Below are 20,815 nucleotides of genomic sequence, written 5' to 3'. Positions count from 1 at the left end.
TTTCCTTATCAACAGATTTCAATTTCTAGACATTATTGTCCTATTCTGAACATCTGGGCATTGATTTAACAAATTGTTCTTGATGTTTGTTTGTTTGTTTTGTGTTTTTTTCTTTCATCTTGCTCTTCTCCTAACAATTTTAGTCCAGGGACCATCCTTACACCTTTTCTATTCTACATAAGCATGGTATGTTTGAAGCACCAAATCTCTGCAGTTACAGCTGGCTTCACTGGCAATTGTGTGTGCTTAGCATCCTTGGTAATAATACAGTTTTGAGCTATTAACCAGTGGAGGACATCTTAATGTTGCTATCATATTTTTGCAGTGATCACTCAAGTATTTATCTTAATACTAGTACTAACAATACTGTCTCTATTCTTGCTTTGGTACTTTTTATTTTGGTCCATGTATAATTCATTAATTTGTCTATGTACAAAAATAAACATCTTATTCAGCGTGAGCCACACTGAGTAGGCATCCACCCTGAAGAGGTAGTTCTCAGGTTCCCAGCCATTTTCATGCCAAGTTTTGCTATGGCAGGAGGTGGATAAACCTTGGGACTAGCAGGGGAAGCAAAGGACAGTTTTTCTTAGGTAAAAATAGAGTAAAGGAAAGTGAAATGTGGGAAAGCCGACCTTTTTCAAATCTGAAGTGAAACCTTAGATTAGGTTTCTGGGTAGAGGTTTGGTTTAGTTCTTTCTTAATCCAAACCTGTTTACCCATCCCTAATCCAGATCCCGTCCACTCTAGATGGCTGCCTCTGCTGCACTTACTGCCTGCAAGGAGCTTGGGAAGCCACCCCTCCAAGGTAAATGCCATCGGTGTTTCACTAACCCACAAAGATACACCTGAGGCTTCTTTCACATCACCTCCTTCAAGGACATGTAGATAGGGGGCAGAGATACAATTCAGAAAGCAGTCCAGAGGGAGAGGGACAGCAGCGCTTTGTGAGCGTGTAACCTGATAGAAGAATGAGATACTTGATTTCAATCAGCCTGAAACGGCCCCAGTCATTCACTTGGAGCAGTGACGTCAAAGCTAAGTAAAGGGTAGCGTGTGAAATGTTATTTATAGTCCTCGTCTACTGACTTCTCAGCAAGAGCACGTGCTGTGAATAAATTCCCTGTTTTAGAAACTCCAGATTCCAGTACGCTCACTCTTCCCCACTCACAACACATGCATGGCAAGTACTGATGTGGCTTTTTTGGGAGCGCTGGTGGCGAAGTGCAGAGCGAAGGTGATACGAGGCCCTGGTTCTGAGCAGAGCTGTCGCAGCGTAGGCAGTCGGTAGCACTGATGCAGTGCTGCAATGTGGTATTCTCCCGAGCTTATTTTAAAATGAATGGCCCTGCCCTAAAAATCCATGGCTGTCACTGTCTAGAACTCTTCCGTGGAGGAACATACCTGTCCTTCTCTGCTGTTGGCTGATAGTAGGTTCACCTGATGTTTTGAAAAAATACCCACAGACTGTATTGCATCCTACTTGTTTGACAGTTGTTAGGGTAACATATGTTTTTTAGCAAAATTGTATTATTTTTTTTTTTGGTAATAGATTGTAGAAGATTAAAAAGCTTGCTTTCTTATATCTAACATTTTTGGAGTAGAAAACAAACTTAAAAAACATAAACCTATTAAAAAAACTCAGTGTGTACTCAAGATACTGCTTTCCTGGTAGAGTTTAAATTGTAAAAATTAACTAGAACCGTGATAGGGTCTCTGTTACTTAATTCCTGCTGCAAATCCTTGCTTGTAGGTATTGAAAAATGGGTATTTCATATGTAATTCCTTTATCACTGTGGTTGTTTGGACACAGAACTATTTGTCAGAGCACATTTGTCTCCGAGGAGGCTTCTGTTGAAAATGTTTTAATTCTGTGAGATTTTGGAGCTTTTTTTGTTTAGCCATGTAATGATGTGTTTTTAGTACCATGTTGAAGTGTTTAAAGAGCCTGCTTGCAGGATACTTAAAATAAGCATCGCATAATTTCTAGTGAATAATACTGAGTATAGGAGGAATTTATTTTTTGGTGCTTTTTCTGAATGGTTAATATTTTCAGGTATGCAATGAAATGTTTAGATAAGAAGAGAATCAAGATGAAGCAAGGAGAAACATTAGCCTTAAATGAAAGAATTATGCTGTCTCTTGTCAGTACAGGAGTAAGTACTCATTATTCTTATTTTTTTTGCATATGATATTAAAACTGTTATATATGAAACATATTTGATCAATTCAGCTTTGTGACATGCAAAAGTTAACCTCCCCCCAGAAACTGTCCCAATGATTCTAGCAGTGTGTCTGAAGTAAGGATGAAAGAGCAAGCTTCTGTTCCTGGTTGGGTGCTTGTAGAAATGAGCATCTCAGGTGAAGAAGGCTTGAGGAGGTTCCCATTTCTCTATCACTTAGTTTTCTGAATCTGTTAACATTCCCTTTGCAAGTCTTTATATTTGGAACTTTTCCAAAACATTATTCTGTCTGTAAATAAAATTTCCTTTTCTGCTATAGTTAGATAATGCTTTTGTAGAACATGAGATGCTATTTCACAAAAAAGCTTCAGTTAAAGTTCTTCCTCCTTTTCCTGTGTCTCCGATGTTATCTTACCCAGTTTGCCTGTTCTGTGTTTATCTACTTCAGCCAAGTAGCTATCAAGATGTAAAAAGTAAGTCTGCCCATCTAGCATACAAGTCTATTTAAAATTGGAAGTGTTACTAGCGTGCATAAAAAGCAACCCCACTGGCTGTAGCTTCAGCAGACTGCGCCTCGCTGCCCGCAGCAGAGGAGTTCAGCAGAGTGCTCAGACAGCTTTGGAGCGGGCTTTGAAGTGCCAGAGCCTTCTGAGTACACTGGTCTCATTAAACAAAATTTGCAACCAACTCGTATCACCATGGTTACATGTGAAGTTGGTGAAAAGGTTAATTTTCCTTATAACTATCGTGGTGTACGAATTCAGCGTTTGCAGCTAAATGTAAACACGTCCACTTCCCAGCCCAGTTGAGGCACAAGAAGGAATTGCATGTGATTTTGTCCTAGACTTGCTGGACAAGTGTGCAGTCGAGTCGGCATAGTGTCTGCAGTGCAGGAGGATTACTGCTTTGCTTTACGAGATAGCAGAGAGAAAACATTCTGCTTTACTCACAGCGACACGATCTGTATCTTGTGGAGATTATATAAATCCTGATTTGGGTTCTGCATTATCCAAAGGATTAGTAAATGTTGATTCCTTCTTTTAGAAATCTCACTTGTTGGTGTGCTTAGTTTGATGTTGTCCTTTACGTCCACCTTTATGCATGCTCGGCATCCTTGGGGTCCTGTGAAGCTGAGGGAGCCCATCGGGCCCATGGGGCCTGCAGGCGCCTTCCCCAGCGGGAGCCTGGGCCTGTGGCTGCAGAGGGAGCGCTGGCCTGGTGGCCCTGGTCTTCTGCAGACCTGGCATTGAAAAATGGAGACTTGTTTTTCTGGGTTTGCATATCAATATGGAATTCTAGTCACTAAACAGTGCCTTTTTATTGTCAAGTAAAAGCACTGTGCGTCTGACACCACTTGGTGCTTCTCAGCCTGCGGTAGGCACCTGAGGTCCTTTGTGGTGCAGACTGACAGAGCTCATGGCATTTTTGTCCCTGGAAGGTTAGCTTCTGAACTTTTCTTGCCACTCATCAGATAATTTTATTCTACTGTTAGAAACACTCCGGTACAGCACATCCTAAACCAGAAATTAGGGAAGGTACACATCAAGGTGTCATGGTGAGGTTAGCTTTGTCCTGACTGCAGAGCTCTGAAGGAAGGACGAGGTGGTTCATCATGTGCCCCACATCAGAACCTCCTCCCCTGCCTTGGCCTTGCTCTGGAGAAGGCCAGGCATGCATTGGCATTAAAAGGCATTTCCTTCCACACAGAATGGCATTTAGGTTTTGTTTGGGAATGGAGACAGAAGAAGGACTGGAGAGTGTTTCTTTGTTCTTTTATCTCTGCAATTAAGCATTGGAACAATCTCGTAAGAGCTGTGCTGGGTTTATCAGTCTGACTTTTTAGTCCAGTTAACTTTTGTCACCGAGGATAAATTGCAGCTTGTACTGAGGTGTTGGCAGCCCTGAGAGCCAGTGGGGTGGAAGGAATTCTGTGGTGGAGAAAAGAAATCCAGGCAAATTAATAATAATCGTCTTACTTCAGTTTGTGACTGTGCTCCGGTACCGAATATAAATTTCCATCTCTAACGATTCGCAAAGAAGGTTTGCAAAGCTGATAATGGTGGAGCTCGTTTGCAAGGCATTTAGCAGCAGAAAAGCAAGACAAGCAGCTTGTTGTTCGGGTAAGCATCATCAGCTCGTTAGTGACTTCTTTTACATTCTCAGAAAGAGAGCTTGCAAAGAGATTTCATACAGAATGCCATCAATTCAGATTAGATACACCTGCCCTTGCAAGAAATGCTGTAGCGTTTTGGATTTGCAGAATTAAACAGCTATGAAAACGGTGGAAGAAGATGATTCATTCCGCTCCCAGGCGCAGGCCGTCGGGTTCGCGTGGCGCCCGCCTTCCCCAGCAGCAGGAGCTAGCGCTGCCCAGAGCAGCCGGGGAACGGGGAAGTTCATTTTAGCACAATTAGTCACGTAACTGGGAATCCAGATGTCTTTGCAAAATACATAATAGCAGCTGTGCAGATGACACATACGTCTGTGTAATCATTTTTGTTAACCCACCTAAGATTTTGGCATTCACAACTACTTCTTGAACAGGGAGCTCCCGAAGCCGAGTCCATCGTGGCCGTGTTGTGACAGTGGCTGCTCATGGAGATGGTTCAAACCATGCAGCCAGAATCATGACGGACGCCTCTGTGGGGCACAGGAGCCGTCTAGCAGCACAAAACGGGGGCTGTGCCTTGCTTGGATTCTCCGTGGGTGTATTTCCTTTGTCACCGACCCGTGGTGTAACGTGGATGCACTGCCCAGGCTTCTCGTTCCTATTCTGCAAGACAAGGCCCTGTCTTCCTCTCCCGTATTGACTTGCAGTCTGGAGGTGTGAAAAGCACGTTGAAATTCTTAGAAGACAGCGTAATAAGGAAAATATTTTACTTCCTGTTTTAAGGAAAACATATTTTCTGAAATACCCAGTATTTACGTAACATTCAAAAACAGGAACATTGAAATTGTCGAGACCACTGCTGCTGTAGGAAACCACCTGCCAGAGGAGCTGTTTGTGGAAGCAGGGGGTTGTTCAGGAAATCCTTGACCAGAGGGCACAAGGTTTTCGTGTGGGCAGCCCAGGGCACGACCAGCAGCCTCGCAGGGCTGGGGCTGCGCTGCTGTGGGGCAGTGAAGCTTTTTCAACTCTGTTGGGGATCATTTGACAAAAAGAAGGCTGGATTCAAGATGGTGTTAAAGGGATGGTAAAGATAAGGTATTTACGGCAAAAGTGGACAGGATGAGTAATAAAACAGCTGAGATTGAGAGTCTTTTTTTTCCCCCTGTGAGGGGAGGTACCTTGTTTCTGTATGTACCAAGCTTTATAGGACTCTGAATTATGCTCAAAGGGTGGAATCTACCCCAAAATCCTGTTAGCGACTTGAAGGGCCGCCTGTCAGAGAGGCAGGTCTTCTCCCCACACCAGAGGCACCGACTTGCACATCTCTGAGAGAGAGCAGCCAGCACGGCACGGAGCTGCTGCTGCTGACCAGGCTGCTCCTGCTGCAGGAGTCAGAACCACGGGGGTCCTTCTGAAGTAGTACGCTAAGGTCTGTCAGAGATTACATACCTACAATCTAAGATATGCACTCTATTTTTTTTTCCCCCTTCCCTGTGATTTATTACCAGAAATTTCTCATTTGTGGTTCTTGGACTTAATCCAGAATTGTTTAGATGTAAAGAACCGTTTCCACGCTATTTTTAATCCACACAACGTTGTCATACTGTCATTTATATTTTTTCACAACGGAAGCTTGAGTGCTGCTTTGAAATATCATTTTATTGGGAAATATCCTTTACTGCTTTAGGTTTCATTTTTTAAAAATACAGGTTTTTTATTTTTATGCTGGGATATACTCCTTTGCAGTGGCTTTTCTGTCAGAAAAATATGGCACTACTGCAATTTTTTCTCTGTTAAACAGTGGGAGAGTAGTGATTAAATTAGGAAAGCTTACAGAAAAATGAGTTATGCTTCGCATTTATGCTTGCAGATTTCTTTTTTTTAAAAAATGGATTCCATAAAAATCTAGGCATATTGTCTTCAGGGACGGGAACATGCTTTTAGTTGTATATTTATTTATTTTTGTTTTATGTTGTTTAGATTATAATACTAAATCCTTGTGGATGATTCGATTGCTCTGAGGGTTTTAGGAGGCCTGCTTGGGGATGTGTCTGAATTATCCAGTTAATTCAGAAAGCTAACAATAATTCTGCTAAAGCTTTTGCTCCAAACTTAAGTCATAACACTGCTAGTCCACAGATATGAGCAATACGATGTTTACAACGAGAAGTAATATCTTTTATTAGATGCCATGTTGTCTTGCCTGTAGTCTGCTTGTTTCTAGGACCATTTAGCAGTCGGGCATTTTACATACACTTTTCTGGAGGGCTTCTTAAACGCACACTCATGCTCAGCAGCGTTGTACTTGGGACGAGGATTTGCACAGCCAACAATAAATCACAGCGATACGAAGTTTGGTTTGAACGTAACCGCGGGGTCAGCCCACAAGATCTGGGAATCCTGGGGATTAAAGACAAGCGTGTAAAGCTTTCTATTTAAGTATACTGGATGTTATCTTGCGAAAGGATGAACTGAGGTGAACCGTCCCGGGGCTGGTGAGGATCCTGCTGCCTGGCTCTGTTATCAGCAGCCCAAGGCCACCGAACTGTGCTGCTGCTCAGCTGGAAGGAAGCGAGTTCCTGTTCGAGACTCCCAGAGCTTTCACTATCAATACTGCAATAATTAACACATTGTCTAAGTTATGTTAGGTCAGATTCGTGCTTCCTGCATGGCATTCTGGCTCGTCAGCAGTTAAGCTCGTCTTCCTGTCAACTTCTGTGGTTTGGGGTCAGACCTTCAAATATCAGTTTTACGGTACGGTTTGCCTGGACAGCACAGCTTCCTTGAAGTTTTTGTTATAGAATATTGGACCAGCCCTGGTTTCTTAGGGCTTCAGAGTAGGGATCAACAAGGTAATAGCCATCGCTATTAATTAGCCACTTGAATCAAATATGGACCTAATGAAGAGAGGAGGGTCTGCCAGCTTCCTGCAGTGGTTTCTTGCAGTGTGCCTTCATTATAGCTGCACAGCTTGCTGAGCAGATGATTTGCAGTAGAGATGTTTATCCAGCTATATTTTTTTAGGCTGCTTGCGTTAAACATCTGTGTGAACTTGGACTGTAATCCATGCCATCCCTCCCTGTGCCTGGCTGATCTTCAGGGATGTTCTTAAGTCTGCACCCCCATGTACTCACTTTCTTTCTGTGCATTGCTGTTCTTGCTTCCCTCGCATTGCATACGAAGCAGAGCTGTGATTTCCTTCCTCATGTGTTTACGTTCCTTTTAATCATCTGCTGCAAACTCTGCTGGAGAGCTGAAGGGCAGCAGAGGGAGGCAGGAGGCTGACCGTCACGTCTGTGCAGCTCTCAGGGAAGTTCAGCAGAGTGGACAGGGTGTTACCAGCATCGCTGTGTTTCATGTATAGGCAAGGACAAAGTTCTCTTTCCATGGGGATTTTGTGCGTGATGCGACTCAGATTCACCATCAGCATTCCAGTGGTTGAGCGTTCTCTGTGCCATCACGGGAAATAGTTCGTGTCCTTGACACTTCATGGTCTGAAGCTTGCTAGCTTTAATGTATATTTCATGAGTGTCCAGCACAAACTGTGGTAAATGCTTCCAGAGTACCCCTAGCTTCTGTAGTTGGAAATCTTTGGAAGATGATGACGCTACCTGCAGTTTGTAAGTTCTTTGCCTCCTCATAGCCTTTTTACTTCCTTATTGAAATGAGATAGCAAAATCGTAAGATCTCTGAACTGTAAGTGAAACATCACAGTACCCAGATTAGTAAACAAATGGCTCTATTATTATGAATATATGCAAAAACCATAGCTAAAATATCACATTTACTTTTAGCTTCTGTAAGTAGTAATTTGCTTATTATCTGATAAAAACTCTTTGCTCCTTTTCTTCTAGGACTGTCCTTTTATAGTGTGTATGACCTATGCCTTCCACACCCCTGACAAACTCTGTTTCATTCTGGACCTGATGAATGGTAAGCAAGGCTAATGAAGGTGATGGCAGCATTACAGAAATATTGGCAGGAGGGCTCGCTGAGGTCATGAGGAGAATGAGGGAAAATAAACTGAGGTGCACAGCATCAGCCTGCGAGCTGGAGGCATAAATTGACCTAAACCAGGGCATGTATAGAGCAGACTGAAAAATCTGTTACTTTATAGCATTAACAGATTTAAATGAAGATATCAGAGAAACTAGAAGGTTGGAAACTTGAGGAAATGATGGTCATGTGGAGAAATGTATGAGGAGATCAGGGACGCCACTTTTGGAATAAAAATAAAAGGACTGTTGTAAGGAGCTCTGCAAAGAAGATCGATGGGAGAAGCATTCATCTCAAAGGAAAAAGTTATCTAAAAGCTTTAGCATAACTGTTATGAGAAGACCCAGGGAGAGTCATTGGCAGTGTTGAGAGAGAGAGAGAGGAGTTGCTGTGGGACTTGCGCTCAAACTGTGGCTGTGGGCCTGTGGTGAGCACCTCCGCACCTACTGTGTTGCAAGGATGGAAATTTAACTAAGAAATAGAGCTCAGATCCTGCAAGTCATAGACTGGCTTTGGTGTTCTGCAGTGAAGATTCTCACTAAAATCAAAAGAGTAGGTCAAATTCCAGTTGATTGTTTTAAATCAGTAGCTTGATTGGAAACAGTTTTCTAGGAATATTGTCTGTTTGATGTGTTGATGGCGTGGATTAGCTCACAGAGTGACGTTGCATTGTGCCTGTTCTTTGATGAGGAAAGTGTGAAAACATCCCAGCATAAATGTTTGTTTATGCTAATTTATTCAGTTCTCCAGAACCTGTATATGTGACTGCATTTTACTTGCAGTGGAAATCCCTTGCCTTAAGACTCAGTTCCTAGATTAGTCACTGACAGCAAATATGGATGAAGCAAATGCACTTCTAAAATGGAGCTTCAGATTAATCCAGTTTATTTCCTAAATTTCTTGGGTATTTTGTCACCATGTGTAGGTCTGGTCTCTTTGTGTTCCATGGGGTATTAGAACCTACAAATGCTGAGCTGCTCCCTCCATATCATGCTGTCTGCTAGTGAAACAAGGTTTTACAGTTCTTCTAATTGCATCTCAATTCTTCTAATTTTAGGAGGAGATTTGCACTACCACCTCTCCCAGCACGGAGTATTTTCTGAAAAAGAAATGAGGTTTTATGCTACTGAAATCATCCTGGGTTTAGAACATATGCACAATCGCTTTGTTGTATACAGAGACCTAAAGGTAATGGTTAACACAGGGACTGCATCCACACAGGTTGTAGCTGGATAGCAGCAAACAGCCCAGACTGCTGAGAAGTGAAGTATTTTACCTGAAATCTGTTCTTGGGAAGAATATTTATTATTTGCTTACCTTTAGCTAAATTTTCTAATAATTCCTCAGCAAAGTTTTAATCCATGCTCTCATTTGCTATAACTGGCCTGGGAGATGCTTCTTCATGCCAAAATAAATGCCATGCACTGTTACTGATCTCACTTACCATCTTAATGATGCTATTAATTTAGAGGCATATCAATTTGTAAAACCCCAGAGAAAGGAGTGTGTGTGATGGGAGACGATAAGGGGGACAGTGGCTGGGGAGCATTTCACTGGCAAATGGGAAGTTGAAGACTTCTGGGACAGGTGCACGTGGGACAGTTGGCAAGGAAAGCCTGGAAAAAGTTTGCACAGAAAGAGCAGAATGTGGATTGCCAATAAAGGATGTGAGAGCTGCACACAGACCTTTCTGTCAAGAACCAAAAGCAGTGTAGACTTGAAGCCAAAATGGTTTTATTCTTTCAAGTGCCTTCTGTTTCAAGCCTTGTCTAATTTTTTTTTTCTCTTCTGTTACTCTTCAGTATTTTGTAATATCCCTATGAAGCTGCTGGTAGTGCTCTGTTAGAACGTAGATTTTATGTAGAAAGCGTCTGTGGTGTTCACTTTGTAAGATCTGTGTTTTGTTTTTTTAGAAGCAATAACTAACATGTACTGATGTCTGAAAAATATCAAGTAGTAACCTTTCTGTGTTTATGCATTTCTAGCCTGCAAATATCTTGTTGGATGAACATGGGCATGTAAGGATATCAGATCTTGGCCTGGCCTGTGATTTTTCCAAAAAGAAGCCACATGCTAGTGTGTAAGTAGTATGTATGGGGGCTTTGCTGCACATATAATCATCGCTAAATAAATCCTTGATGTGTCGTCATTATTTAGCTTTGCCTAAAGGAAAAAAATAACATTTGTGTGGCACAGGCTTCTCTGTAAGGCGGCTACGCAGGATACTCTGATAGGGTTTTTCAGACTCCTCTTTCTGTTTTCCTGCACAGTTGTAGCAGCTGATGTGTAGGCATGGCTGGAAGATGACACATTATTTCGAGATGAATCATTGTTCAGAGGAGATAAGAACCTGACTGAGTTAAAGTACCAGATTGTTTTAATTGTCCTAAATGGATAATTAAATATTCTGAAACCGACTAAAAAACAAGACTTGTTTTGCCATTCTCTTTCTGGGTTTTTGTTAGAGCTGAAGGCAAATTGTGTTCCTTTCTGCCTCTTGGCATCAGATTGTAACTGGGAACTGAATTTCTTGTGTTGTGTGTGGATTATCTGGCATATCTTATTCTTAGGTCCTCATTTGCCCCAGTTTAGTCTCAGGAGTTATGCAAAAAGGAAAGCTTCATCCTGTCATGTCTTAAAAGATTTGCATCTCACTGTAGCTGCTTCAGTTTGTCTTATCATTTCTGTTTTCTGTTGTTTTGTTTCAAGATATTTCCTCAAGAGATTGATATAAACAGAAAGCATGCATAAGTATGTATGGCCAAAGCAAAAGCAAAATAAAATCATGTTTTACAATATTTTTTTAAATGAGACTATCTTATTGAAGAAATACATTATTTTTTTTTTTTTACAATGGTAGATTTGTTTGTAATCAAAATTCTCCTTTCTACTTCTCAGAGGTACCCACGGGTACATGGCTCCAGAGGTGCTTCAGAAGGGAACAGCATATGACAGCAGTGCAGACTGGTTCTCGTTAGGCTGCATGCTTTTCAAACTTCTGAGAGGGTGAGTGAAGTTTGATGTCACATCTGCTTTTTTCTTTCTTTTTTTTTTTTTTTTTTAATTGTGTGGGCCCCATCACTGTCTGTCCCCTGAAATACTAACATGCATATAGTATATTTTATCTAAAACAATATTTTACTGCCGTCCCTGCACATTAGACCACATCTGCACGTGAGATTAAAGTAGGCTTTTTTTGCTTCCAAAGCCAACAAAATTTAAGCCCTGCTTCCTTTAGTGTGTATAGGTTTGGGGCAGTGAGGAAGGTAGATGATCTGATTTGACTTCTACTGATAGCAATTTACTCATCTGTTGACAGTAACTAAGCATTTTAGATGAATATGTGATTCATTGCTTAAATGTACTTAGCAGCCCTGTTGAATTGGGGACTTCATCACAGTCTTAAGACCTTCCTTTAAGGTGAAAATCCTCGCTACATTGTTCCCTTTCTAGCATGATACTCAACTTTTCCTTCTTTAGTTTTTGGATACGTTGTATTGTGTGGATGCTTTCAGTTTCGGAATTTGGCCATGTTGGTATACAAAAGTTAAGATAATTACAGCTTTGTCAACTGTCACCTTCTCAGTAACTTTGTGTCTATGTAGAATTTAAGGGATTTATCTGAACACTCAATAAGCAGTGATTGGCAGGTATGTGTTGAAAATCACATCCTCAGTGTTAATGGCAAAGCAAAAATAATCTTTAAAGATTTTCCAAGTGCTTCTTTATAAAGATTGTTCATCAGTTAAATTTTACTGTGCCCTTGCACATAGTTAATTTTAACCTTTTGACCTCTATACATTCCAGACACTGTATAAAGGAAAATAAGTTTGTGACTGCTGAAGGGAAGTAGGCCTTATCAGTTAATGTTAATTGTTCACAAAATAGGTTAAATGTAAGTGTGCAAATAAATAAAGCAATGGTATCTAAGTTGGAAAATAAAGCATTTAGAAGTCTAGATGGCATCACGCAGCTGTGAGCAATATCCATCTCTGCAGTCACTCACTGAAGAATTCTGTAGGCAGCAAGACACAGAACAGTTTGGGTTTGCTGGGAGAAGAAAGGAGAGCGTGTCATGCAGAGGACCACTGTGGACTCCTCAGCTTGTCTTTCAGCCTTTCTTTTGAAAAGGGGCGAGGCACAGCATTTGGCTGACCCCGGCAGGATTCTTCCTTCACGTAATAGCACCTAGAGATAAGTGATCCAGTTTGCCATGAACACTGGTGCTTGCAGGGTGGGATAGCTCAGTCTGTGGGCTGTGGTTCTTCCTGACAGGGATGTGCGGGGTGCTGTCAGTGCTTGGCTGGGAGCCAGAGCATTATTCACTGAGAACTATCCTCCTTAATCTGTTCTGAAGCCAATTAAGCAACTTGCATCCCCAAACAAGGATTGGCCACATGGTGCCATTTCTTGGTGTTTAATAAGTTAAATTTGGCAGAAAATCCAGCCCATAAGTCCGCAGTGAATCATTTGTTTCCCTGATCTGCTCAGAACCTTGTTGTCAAAATATATGAGGCTATCCGGCCTTGTATTAAGCCGTTTTCTCTTGCCTTGTTACCTGTCATGGCTAAAAACAAAACTGAAGGTCTGCTCAGTCCATCAGATCCATTCCTTAGTAGTGATTTTGAAGATAAATGGGAAGTAACTCTTGAGTAGCTGGTCCTCAGTTGAAATGAGCTAGAACACACTGCCAGGTGGCAACACAGAATGATTTTTAATAGCTAACAAGTGTATTAATAGGCAAATAACAGTTCAATTTTGAAAAACAGCATTCGCATGAGGTTTTGAAGACAACTAGGAAATAAGGAATATACTCTAAATCCAATAAAAATATCTAGTTTGAAAAATGAAAAAGTTTCTGCTTTCTTTCATGCTGCTGTTTAAGTACTGTATGGTTAAACATATAATATTTTAAGGTCTTCTGTAGCTAAAATGAAACATTCAAACTTTCTCAAAAATGGAATAATAAAACATTAAAGGGATAAAGCTGGTAATTTACCATACCTCATCAAACGTATTCCCAGTCAATAATGTAGTGGTGTTCATGATTATCTTCTGTTTCACCCACTTTAAGATCTTACTTCATTTTCCCCATATAGATCAGCAGTAAGACTGTAGGCTGTACAGATCAATGTGCTTAAATATCTCTATTAAAATAGCTGTTGAGGGTTCTTTGGTTAGGTGGAGCTGTTCTGTGTTTTAGGAGACACAGATATAATTGGAAAGGGGTTTGAAACACCATCTTTAAAACTACTTGTTTTATTGTTCTGCAGGACAGGATTGATGAGGTGGAAGAATGGGACTAAAAGGATGCTACACTCTTTCCTGGGGTTGCCACAGCTGAAATAACCTGATATGTTATGGCTTTACATTTATTAGTGCATTTTCTTATTTCTACAGTCACAGTCCTTTCAGACAGCACAAAACCAAAGATAAGCATGAGATCGACCGGATGACGCTCACCGTGGTAAGGATCATAGTGACAGTTGCAGTTGCATTCCTCTTCTTTACTAAACTCCCATTTCCTCTAAAAAGTGGGAAATAGCCTGCTTTCTGAGCAAGCTGTATTTACACATGGAAGAGTTGTTTACAAATGCTGTCGAAGAATGTTGCTCTGCTATGTGGAGAAGGCAGGTCACAGTACTTCTGTAATGAAATGTCTCTTTTTGTACATCTTTTTTTCACAGAATGTGGAGTTACCAGATTCATTTTCTCCTGAACTAAAATCCCTTTTGGAAGGGCTCCTGCAACGGGATGTTAGCAAGAGACTTGGGTGCCAAGGAAGAAGGTAGGTGTTATCTTCTTGGACCACTGCCTTTAAAGATCACCACTTCTCTGTAAGTGAATGAATTAGTTTTGAGTAAAAATCAGCTTCCTGTTATGAGGATTTTATTTTATATATATTTTTTAAGAAAACATTAAAAAGTGCAGTTGCATGGAATTACATTTCAGCTTCCTTTGGTTTGCACAAATTTTTGGACAATTTTTGTCATTAAAGGCACTTTTTTCTCCACCCAAGTTCTCTGCAATCATGCTCATATCAGATGGTGTTTATATATATTTGATTATGGATGTTCATATTTTTGTCCCTTTATTGTTTTTTGGTTTTGCCTTATTGGGATGAAGTTGTAATACTTCATTAGGTCATATTCATTGCTAAAATTCCTTGCTTGTATAAAGGAAAAAAAAAAATACAACAAAACAAGCATGGAAAGCCATGGATACTTCCTTTTCATTTTGGGTTGCCTTTTTTCCAGATATAAATGTTTCATTTAATGAGTCTAAGGAAAAAAAGACTTTTTTTTTTTAACTGGTCACAAAGTACTATTTGCTTCTGCTGTGCTTATCTTGTTTATAGCTGTTAACTAAAATTGCTGTTATCACCTATTTAAAAACCTAGTGCATTTCTTCTGAGACTGGGAAAGAAAACTATGAGAAGAGTAAAGACCTGTAGAAAAATCATTGGCGACGTATGCTACCTGTAATTAGTAGTCCCTACTGAGGCTGGCTGTAATTCCAGTGAGGTGCTCTGATTGTTTTTGTATCATGGAGCCCTCCATGATAATGGCCTGTCTGAAATTGCTTTTCAACCTTGGGGCTATCAAGAGCAGTTGTTTACTTTGCCATAAATGAGGTATAATATCAAATGGAGTAGAGTAAGCTTGTTATTTAGAAGTAATGTATGGGATCTGACAATGGAAGAGAACTGTTTGTTGTTAGAAATGATGGAATACCATAAAAAAAATGAGGGTGATTGTTTGTCAGTGTTACAGCTTTTTCCAATGTTTCCACATTAAAGTCTTCTCTTTTGTTGTTTACTTAGGAATACTACTTTTTTTTTTTTTTTGAAAGAGAAGGCATTTTACTGATGCTTTCAAGTGATACAAATGCTTGACCTTTGAAAGCTTTAGATTTCTCAAAGATATTTGGTTTGAAGGCCCTTTCGTTTTGTTGACTTCAGTTACTTTCATTTTGCAGTGCACAGGAAGTAAAAGAACATCCTTTCTTCAAAGGGATTGATTGGCAGCAAGTGTATTTACAAAAGGTAAAGGACTGAGAGAGTAACCATAACTTACTTGGTAAAGCAGTAAAAATAAAGTATGCCTGAACAGGTGATGGATGGAAGAGTTGTGTATTCCTGTCCCCAGAACAGATACTTGAATGAAAGCACGGTGAATGGTTGATGAGAACTGTTGGGCATTCATTGCTAGAAGTCTTCCTGATCAGTAGTACTGAATTATATGTTATGGGGGTTAAATGACAATGTGGATTCTTCTGCTTGGCTGTCTCAAAAATGCATTATTTTTTTTCCAACAGAGTTTTTTGAAAGCTTTTACTAAATTAGTGAGAATTTATTTATCTACAGAATGTATTTAAATAATGTCCATTAATTTGTCTGTAATTATGCTGCTTTGAATTTCTAGTATCCTCCACCATTGATCCCTCCCCGGGGAGAAGTAAATGCAGCAGACGCTTTTGATATTGGGTCATTTGATGAAGAGGACACTAAAGGAATTAAGGTATACAACTTTAAACAATATGTAAAGAATGGCAATTTGACACTTGTACTCATCCCTTCATGTGTGGCTTGCCATTCCTTTGCTTCAGGGGCAAGGAACTGTTTTCAGGTTTGTAAACTTAATCTGTGCCCTTATGAAGTGGTAGTTTGGGCTGGTTGGCTGTTTTTTGTTGGTGGTAGTGTTTTTTTCACTTGTCAGATCTTTATTTTTAGTTTGACTGAAGTCTACTTTCCTATCCAAATGTTTATATGACAAAAATAAATATTTCAAATGGCCAGACAGATTCTGGGAAATCCTTCGTTTTCAGGAGTACTTAATAGTTTGCAGTTTTAAAAATTGTATCTAGTTCCTGGTATGGGGAGTGGAAAAAAACCTGCTGTTCCCAAAACATTGTTTGACTTAAATGTACATTCAGTAGAAATCCCAAATAATTTTGTAATTTCTTACATTTTTAGGATGATGCTTTTGGGACTCACAGTAACATTTTTATTGCTGGTGAAGTTCTTTGTTGGATTAGTTACATGTACACCTTGGGTATCAGTAGCAAATGAGAATAGCACATGAAGACGGAATGTATAACACAGCTCTCACGCAACGAATTAAGGAGAAAAAAATATCCTCTTAGTTTATGTGACTAACATTATCTTCCTGTTGCATATTCCGACTGCAAAACACATTAGGAATGTGAATCCTCTTGATATTCTGAAGGAGGTCTTTTTTTTTCTTTTCTTTTTTAATTCTGGAGAACATGCAGTTGATAATTTGAGAGTTGTCTAGGATTTCTAGAAGTTATTTTTGGAAATGACTTCTCATTGTGTAAATGCAGTGTTTTGGAATAAGTTCTTGTACAGGTTGCAGCTGAAACCTTGTACCCGCAGTGCTGTGTATTATCAGAGGAATGTCCAGTCATCTGAAAACCTATTTTGGAGGAAAATACTAGTGAAAGCTTGGATAAATTATGCTAAATCATATTTTAATAGTGCTTCCTTATGTTCAGCCAGTACAGTGGAAAATTCTTGAAATAACAAACTGTATATTAATGTAGCATCTTTGTAAGTTAGAAAAGTAATGAGAGTAACTACCAAGTCCTGATACTATTGAAAAATGTAAGGAAAACCATACAAAGAAAAAAGAAAAAAGGAGCTATAGCTGCTGGCCTATTCCCGACCCATGTGGTACATCCCCTCTCCTGCACCTTCCCTGGAGGCTTTGGGACAGCAGTTGGACCAGTGCTTCTCTTAGGTCTGTCCCATTTGCTGCTTTTATGATGTATTTCCTCAACAAATCAAGCTTTATTCGTTATTACAGAAGTGAGTCAGGAGAGAAACTAATTGCTCTAAGCTTGATAAGCAAAAAAACATGTGAGCTACTCACTGTGCCTAAAAAAGGAACTTGCCTGTCAGTGTCACCTGCTGTGATTACTGAAGTTGGCATAGAAAGGATTTTACGTGTTTAAAGAGAAATGCAGAGATCCCAAGATGTTCTTTATCCCAGAAAATTTCACATTTTCACTGTCAGCGTGGGTCTAACAGGATACCAGCTCCCTGAAGCTCTGCAGTGCTGTAATCCCAGAATTTGTAAATTCAATTCCACAAGAACACCTCGCAAGGAGAAGCCGGGTGGTCTTTGTATTCCCTTCGGATGGTTGATCCGATGTTCTCAAGGCTTGTACCTGTCAGCTGTACAGCCAGATCGCTTTGTGTAACCTTTGCTTGGGCTGCCCATAAGGTAAACCTGTCCCTAGCCCCAAGTGGATGGGGACACGGTGCACGGCTGCTGGCCGTGCAGGTTCACGGGGACACTGCCACCCCTGGGAGGGGGCTCGGTAACCCCATCCCTCCCACTCAGCTGCCGCTGGGCGTTCCTTAGCATGACAGCGTCAGTGCTGGGTGCTGGGCTCCCCTCGCTCCTGCTGCAGGTTATATTTACCCCGCGGAGCGTCCCGTGACACCCCGAGGGACGCGTGCCCTGGAGGTGGCAGGCTGGGGGGACAGCGGTGGATGGGGGCTGCTGCGGCCTGGGGGCTGGCTTTTCCCTTGGCACAGCACTAAGAACAAAAGTCCAGTTCTCTGTTGACCCATCCCCACGTGAAAATCTTCAATAATTGTGGATTGAAAACATTTTTGTGCCTTGTGGCTAAACCCATTGTGCTGTGGTACCAAGCAGTGCCCCCTCTGAAGACCCTGAACTTCGGTCCCTTCAGTGCAATTCAGTGCAAGTACTGTACGTAGGTAAGGGTGAAGGGAGAAAGAAGCCAAATAACAGGAAAATAATGAGGCCTGCAGCGTTCTTTACGGAATTTTAGAGGTTTATCATTAGGAATGTACAATTAAGTTCTGAAAGCATGGAAGGCATCATTGTTTAAAAGGTACTGTTTAATTTAGAGCCCTAATACTGCATAATCTATTTATACTTAATTTGTCGTACTGGAATTTTTGTGCAGACAAACTTTTTAATACTATTAGGCATTTTGTTAACATTGATTATGCAACGAAGTTAAGAATCTACTACTTGCATTTTGAATAATTACCAAACCTAAAAACTAGAGAACATAATGGGACCAGGTTAAGTAAGGCTTTTAGAGCTTTCAGACCAAACAAGTTTTGAACAGGTGGTTTGTTCTTGCCATATAAATTAAGATCTATGCTTAAATTAGTATCTCTGCTTTCTCTTGTGGGTACCTGTTGGTTCTGGTAAGGTTAGAGTTCAGTGCATCTGTTACAATAATCCTGTTATATGGAAAACTTCTGGGGACAAGAATAGTAGAACTTACTAAAATGCTGTTTTTTATGTTGTTTTTCTCTTGCAAGCTGCTTGATAGTGACCAGGAGTTATATAAGAACTTCCCTCTGGTAATATCGGAGCGTTGGCAGCAAGAAGTAGCAGAAACTGTTTATGATGCAGTAAATGCAGACACAGATAAAATTGAGGCCAGAAAAAGGGCTAAAAATAAGCAGCTTGGCCACGAGGAAGGTAATCTTTCAAATACTCTTCTCTTCATCTTTTACTGCTAGATAGTAGTTATTCATGTGTTTGAAGTTCCACACAACAGACTCTCATATTACTGTCACTCACCAGTAATTGTTAGAATTCATTTAGTCACTATTGTGTTTCTTAAGATGTTTCTTAATGTTTTGAAATGCTGTATGATGGCATAATGTTTTGGAAAGTCTTTTGTAGTGTCTTGTAAAGATTATTATGTACAACCTTTCATCGTTTTTGTTTATTGTGCGTGCTCAGAAAAGGGTATGTGGGATTTGCTATCATTACAAAGAAGACAGGGAATGAAACACGAGGTCCTTCACAGCAAACTTCACTGGTGTGCACGAGAATGTTGCACTGCAAACTCTGAACTTTGGATAGCAGTGTATCATTCTTTTAATAGTAAGCCAGGTTTTAAGAACCAAATTCAGTTCTTAGTTACTCCGCTGCAGTCTCATCAGCTCACGTAATTAAGGCAGAATCGGCAGAATTGTGCCTTTGCACACAGAGCCCTTATTGCATGCCTGTTGGTAGCACACTGAGTCACACGTTCGGGGCTACATCCTTCATCAACATATCACATCTGCAGCATGTTTTTAGGCTGTGCCTTGTTTTGCACGCTGATGTTTCCTGTCGTTACAGATTATGCACTTGGGAAGGATTGTATCATGCATGGATACATGCTGAAATTGGGGAACCCATTCTTGACTCAGTGGCAACGTCGTTACTTTTACCTCTTCCCAAACAGACTTGAATGGCGAGGAGAAGGAGAGTCACGGGTAAGTCAGCTTACTCCAGGGAGCAGCAGCTTCCAGGGATGTGAGAGACAGGTGGCTCTTGAGGCAAATCTGAGAATTCATGCTCAGATATACCTTCCACAAAGGAGAATTTTGTCTGAGTAATCACCTAGTGGATTTGAGTCACTACTCAAGGAAACTTTATCTCAAGTTTTGCTTTAGTTAATGGGTAGCTACACTGCATTGAGGAAACATAAAATTGTCTTGAGAAACCTGTTTACTTTGTTTTATTGTGCTTTTAAAGTAATTTGGTAGTTCATGGTGTCATTTTTCATTTAGGACCGCTGGACTATTTATACAAAAAAACATAAACTGGTAAGGTCATAAATGCTATAGCATTTTGTTTCAAAGAAAATGCTATAGTAACCTTAGTTTAGTCCAGCTGTGATCATGTAGTTGGCAGATCACTTGTATGTTTAGTTAAGTAAGGGTTTGGAGTTCTGAAATGTTCTCATCTTATGGTCTGCAGGGAAACCTTTGCTGCAGACTGCTATATATGTTTGCTTCTTCGTCAGTGTATAGTGCTTAAGTATTCCCTTTCAGCTTTTTGGTATAGTCAGTAAGGCGGTCTTGTTGTTTTGTTTTGTTTTTTTTTAAACAGCAGGAATGTTTGGAAAATATATAAAATTATATGCAATTCTCTTGAGGGAAGATAGTGAATATTTTGTATGTAGACACACCTATTGGTAGATTCTTATTTCATACTGTCATCATTGGCTCTTTTAGCTTATATTTTGTTGTCTCTGTTTAAGTAACCAAGCCCCTTGCTAAATCTCTCTTACCTTATAATCTATTTTTAGTTCACTACTCACCCTTCAGAAGTAAAGAATGTTTGATATGACAATGCTGTTAAGTTGGTAAATGACAGTTAATGTTTGTAACTTCATTCATGTGTCTAATCCAGAAAAAAATAGCCATTGGTTTTATTTGATGGGCAACAGGTTTTTTTCATATAATTTCTCTGCTTTATTTTTGTAAATACTACAGCAAAACCTGTTGACAATGGAACAAATAGTATCTGTTGAAGAAACGCAAATTAAAGATAAGAAATGCATCTTACTGAGAATTAAAGGAGGAAAACAGTTTGTCCTACAGTGTGAGGTAAGATGCTTGTTTTTCCATAACTCTTAATCAGACGTTTTACATGTGATAGAACAACTGAGCATTTTTTCAGGACCTCCCAGTGTATGTTGACCAGTGTACTTTATATAGCTAACCTTAACCTGA

The 20,815-nt window shown here is 40.2% G+C and overlaps 1 protein-coding gene across 1 annotated transcript in view; it reads left to right on the top strand.

Annotated features, from left to right (window-relative positions):
• Positions 1-20,815, top strand: part of GRK3 (G protein-coupled receptor kinase 3) — a 65,513-nt gene that overhangs the window by 37,386 nt on the left and 7,312 nt on the right. The window contains exons 9-20 of the mRNA XM_038187525.2: positions 2,057-2,156; positions 8,148-8,226; positions 9,347-9,477; positions 10,275-10,369; positions 11,188-11,295; positions 13,690-13,756; positions 13,977-14,077; positions 15,268-15,334; positions 15,714-15,809; positions 18,620-18,782; positions 19,434-19,570; positions 20,576-20,689. Coding sequence (XP_038043453.1) covers positions 2,057-2,156; positions 8,148-8,226; positions 9,347-9,477; positions 10,275-10,369; positions 11,188-11,295; positions 13,690-13,756; positions 13,977-14,077; positions 15,268-15,334; positions 15,714-15,809; positions 18,620-18,782; positions 19,434-19,570; positions 20,576-20,689 — 1,258 coding nt within the window. The remainder of the gene's footprint in view (positions 1-2,056; positions 2,157-8,147; positions 8,227-9,346; positions 9,478-10,274; positions 10,370-11,187; positions 11,296-13,689; positions 13,757-13,976; positions 14,078-15,267; positions 15,335-15,713; positions 15,810-18,619; positions 18,783-19,433; positions 19,571-20,575; positions 20,690-20,815) is intronic.

The sequence above is a fragment of the Anas platyrhynchos genome, chromosome 16, assembly GCF_047663525.1.
Source record: "Anas platyrhynchos isolate ZD024472 breed Pekin duck chromosome 16, IASCAAS_PekinDuck_T2T, whole genome shotgun sequence".
In the NCBI taxonomy this organism is placed as follows: Eukaryota; Metazoa; Chordata; class Aves; order Anseriformes; family Anatidae; genus Anas; species Anas platyrhynchos.
Note: the sequence above shows the minus strand (reverse complement) of the source record. Positions and strands in the feature narration are given on the sequence as shown.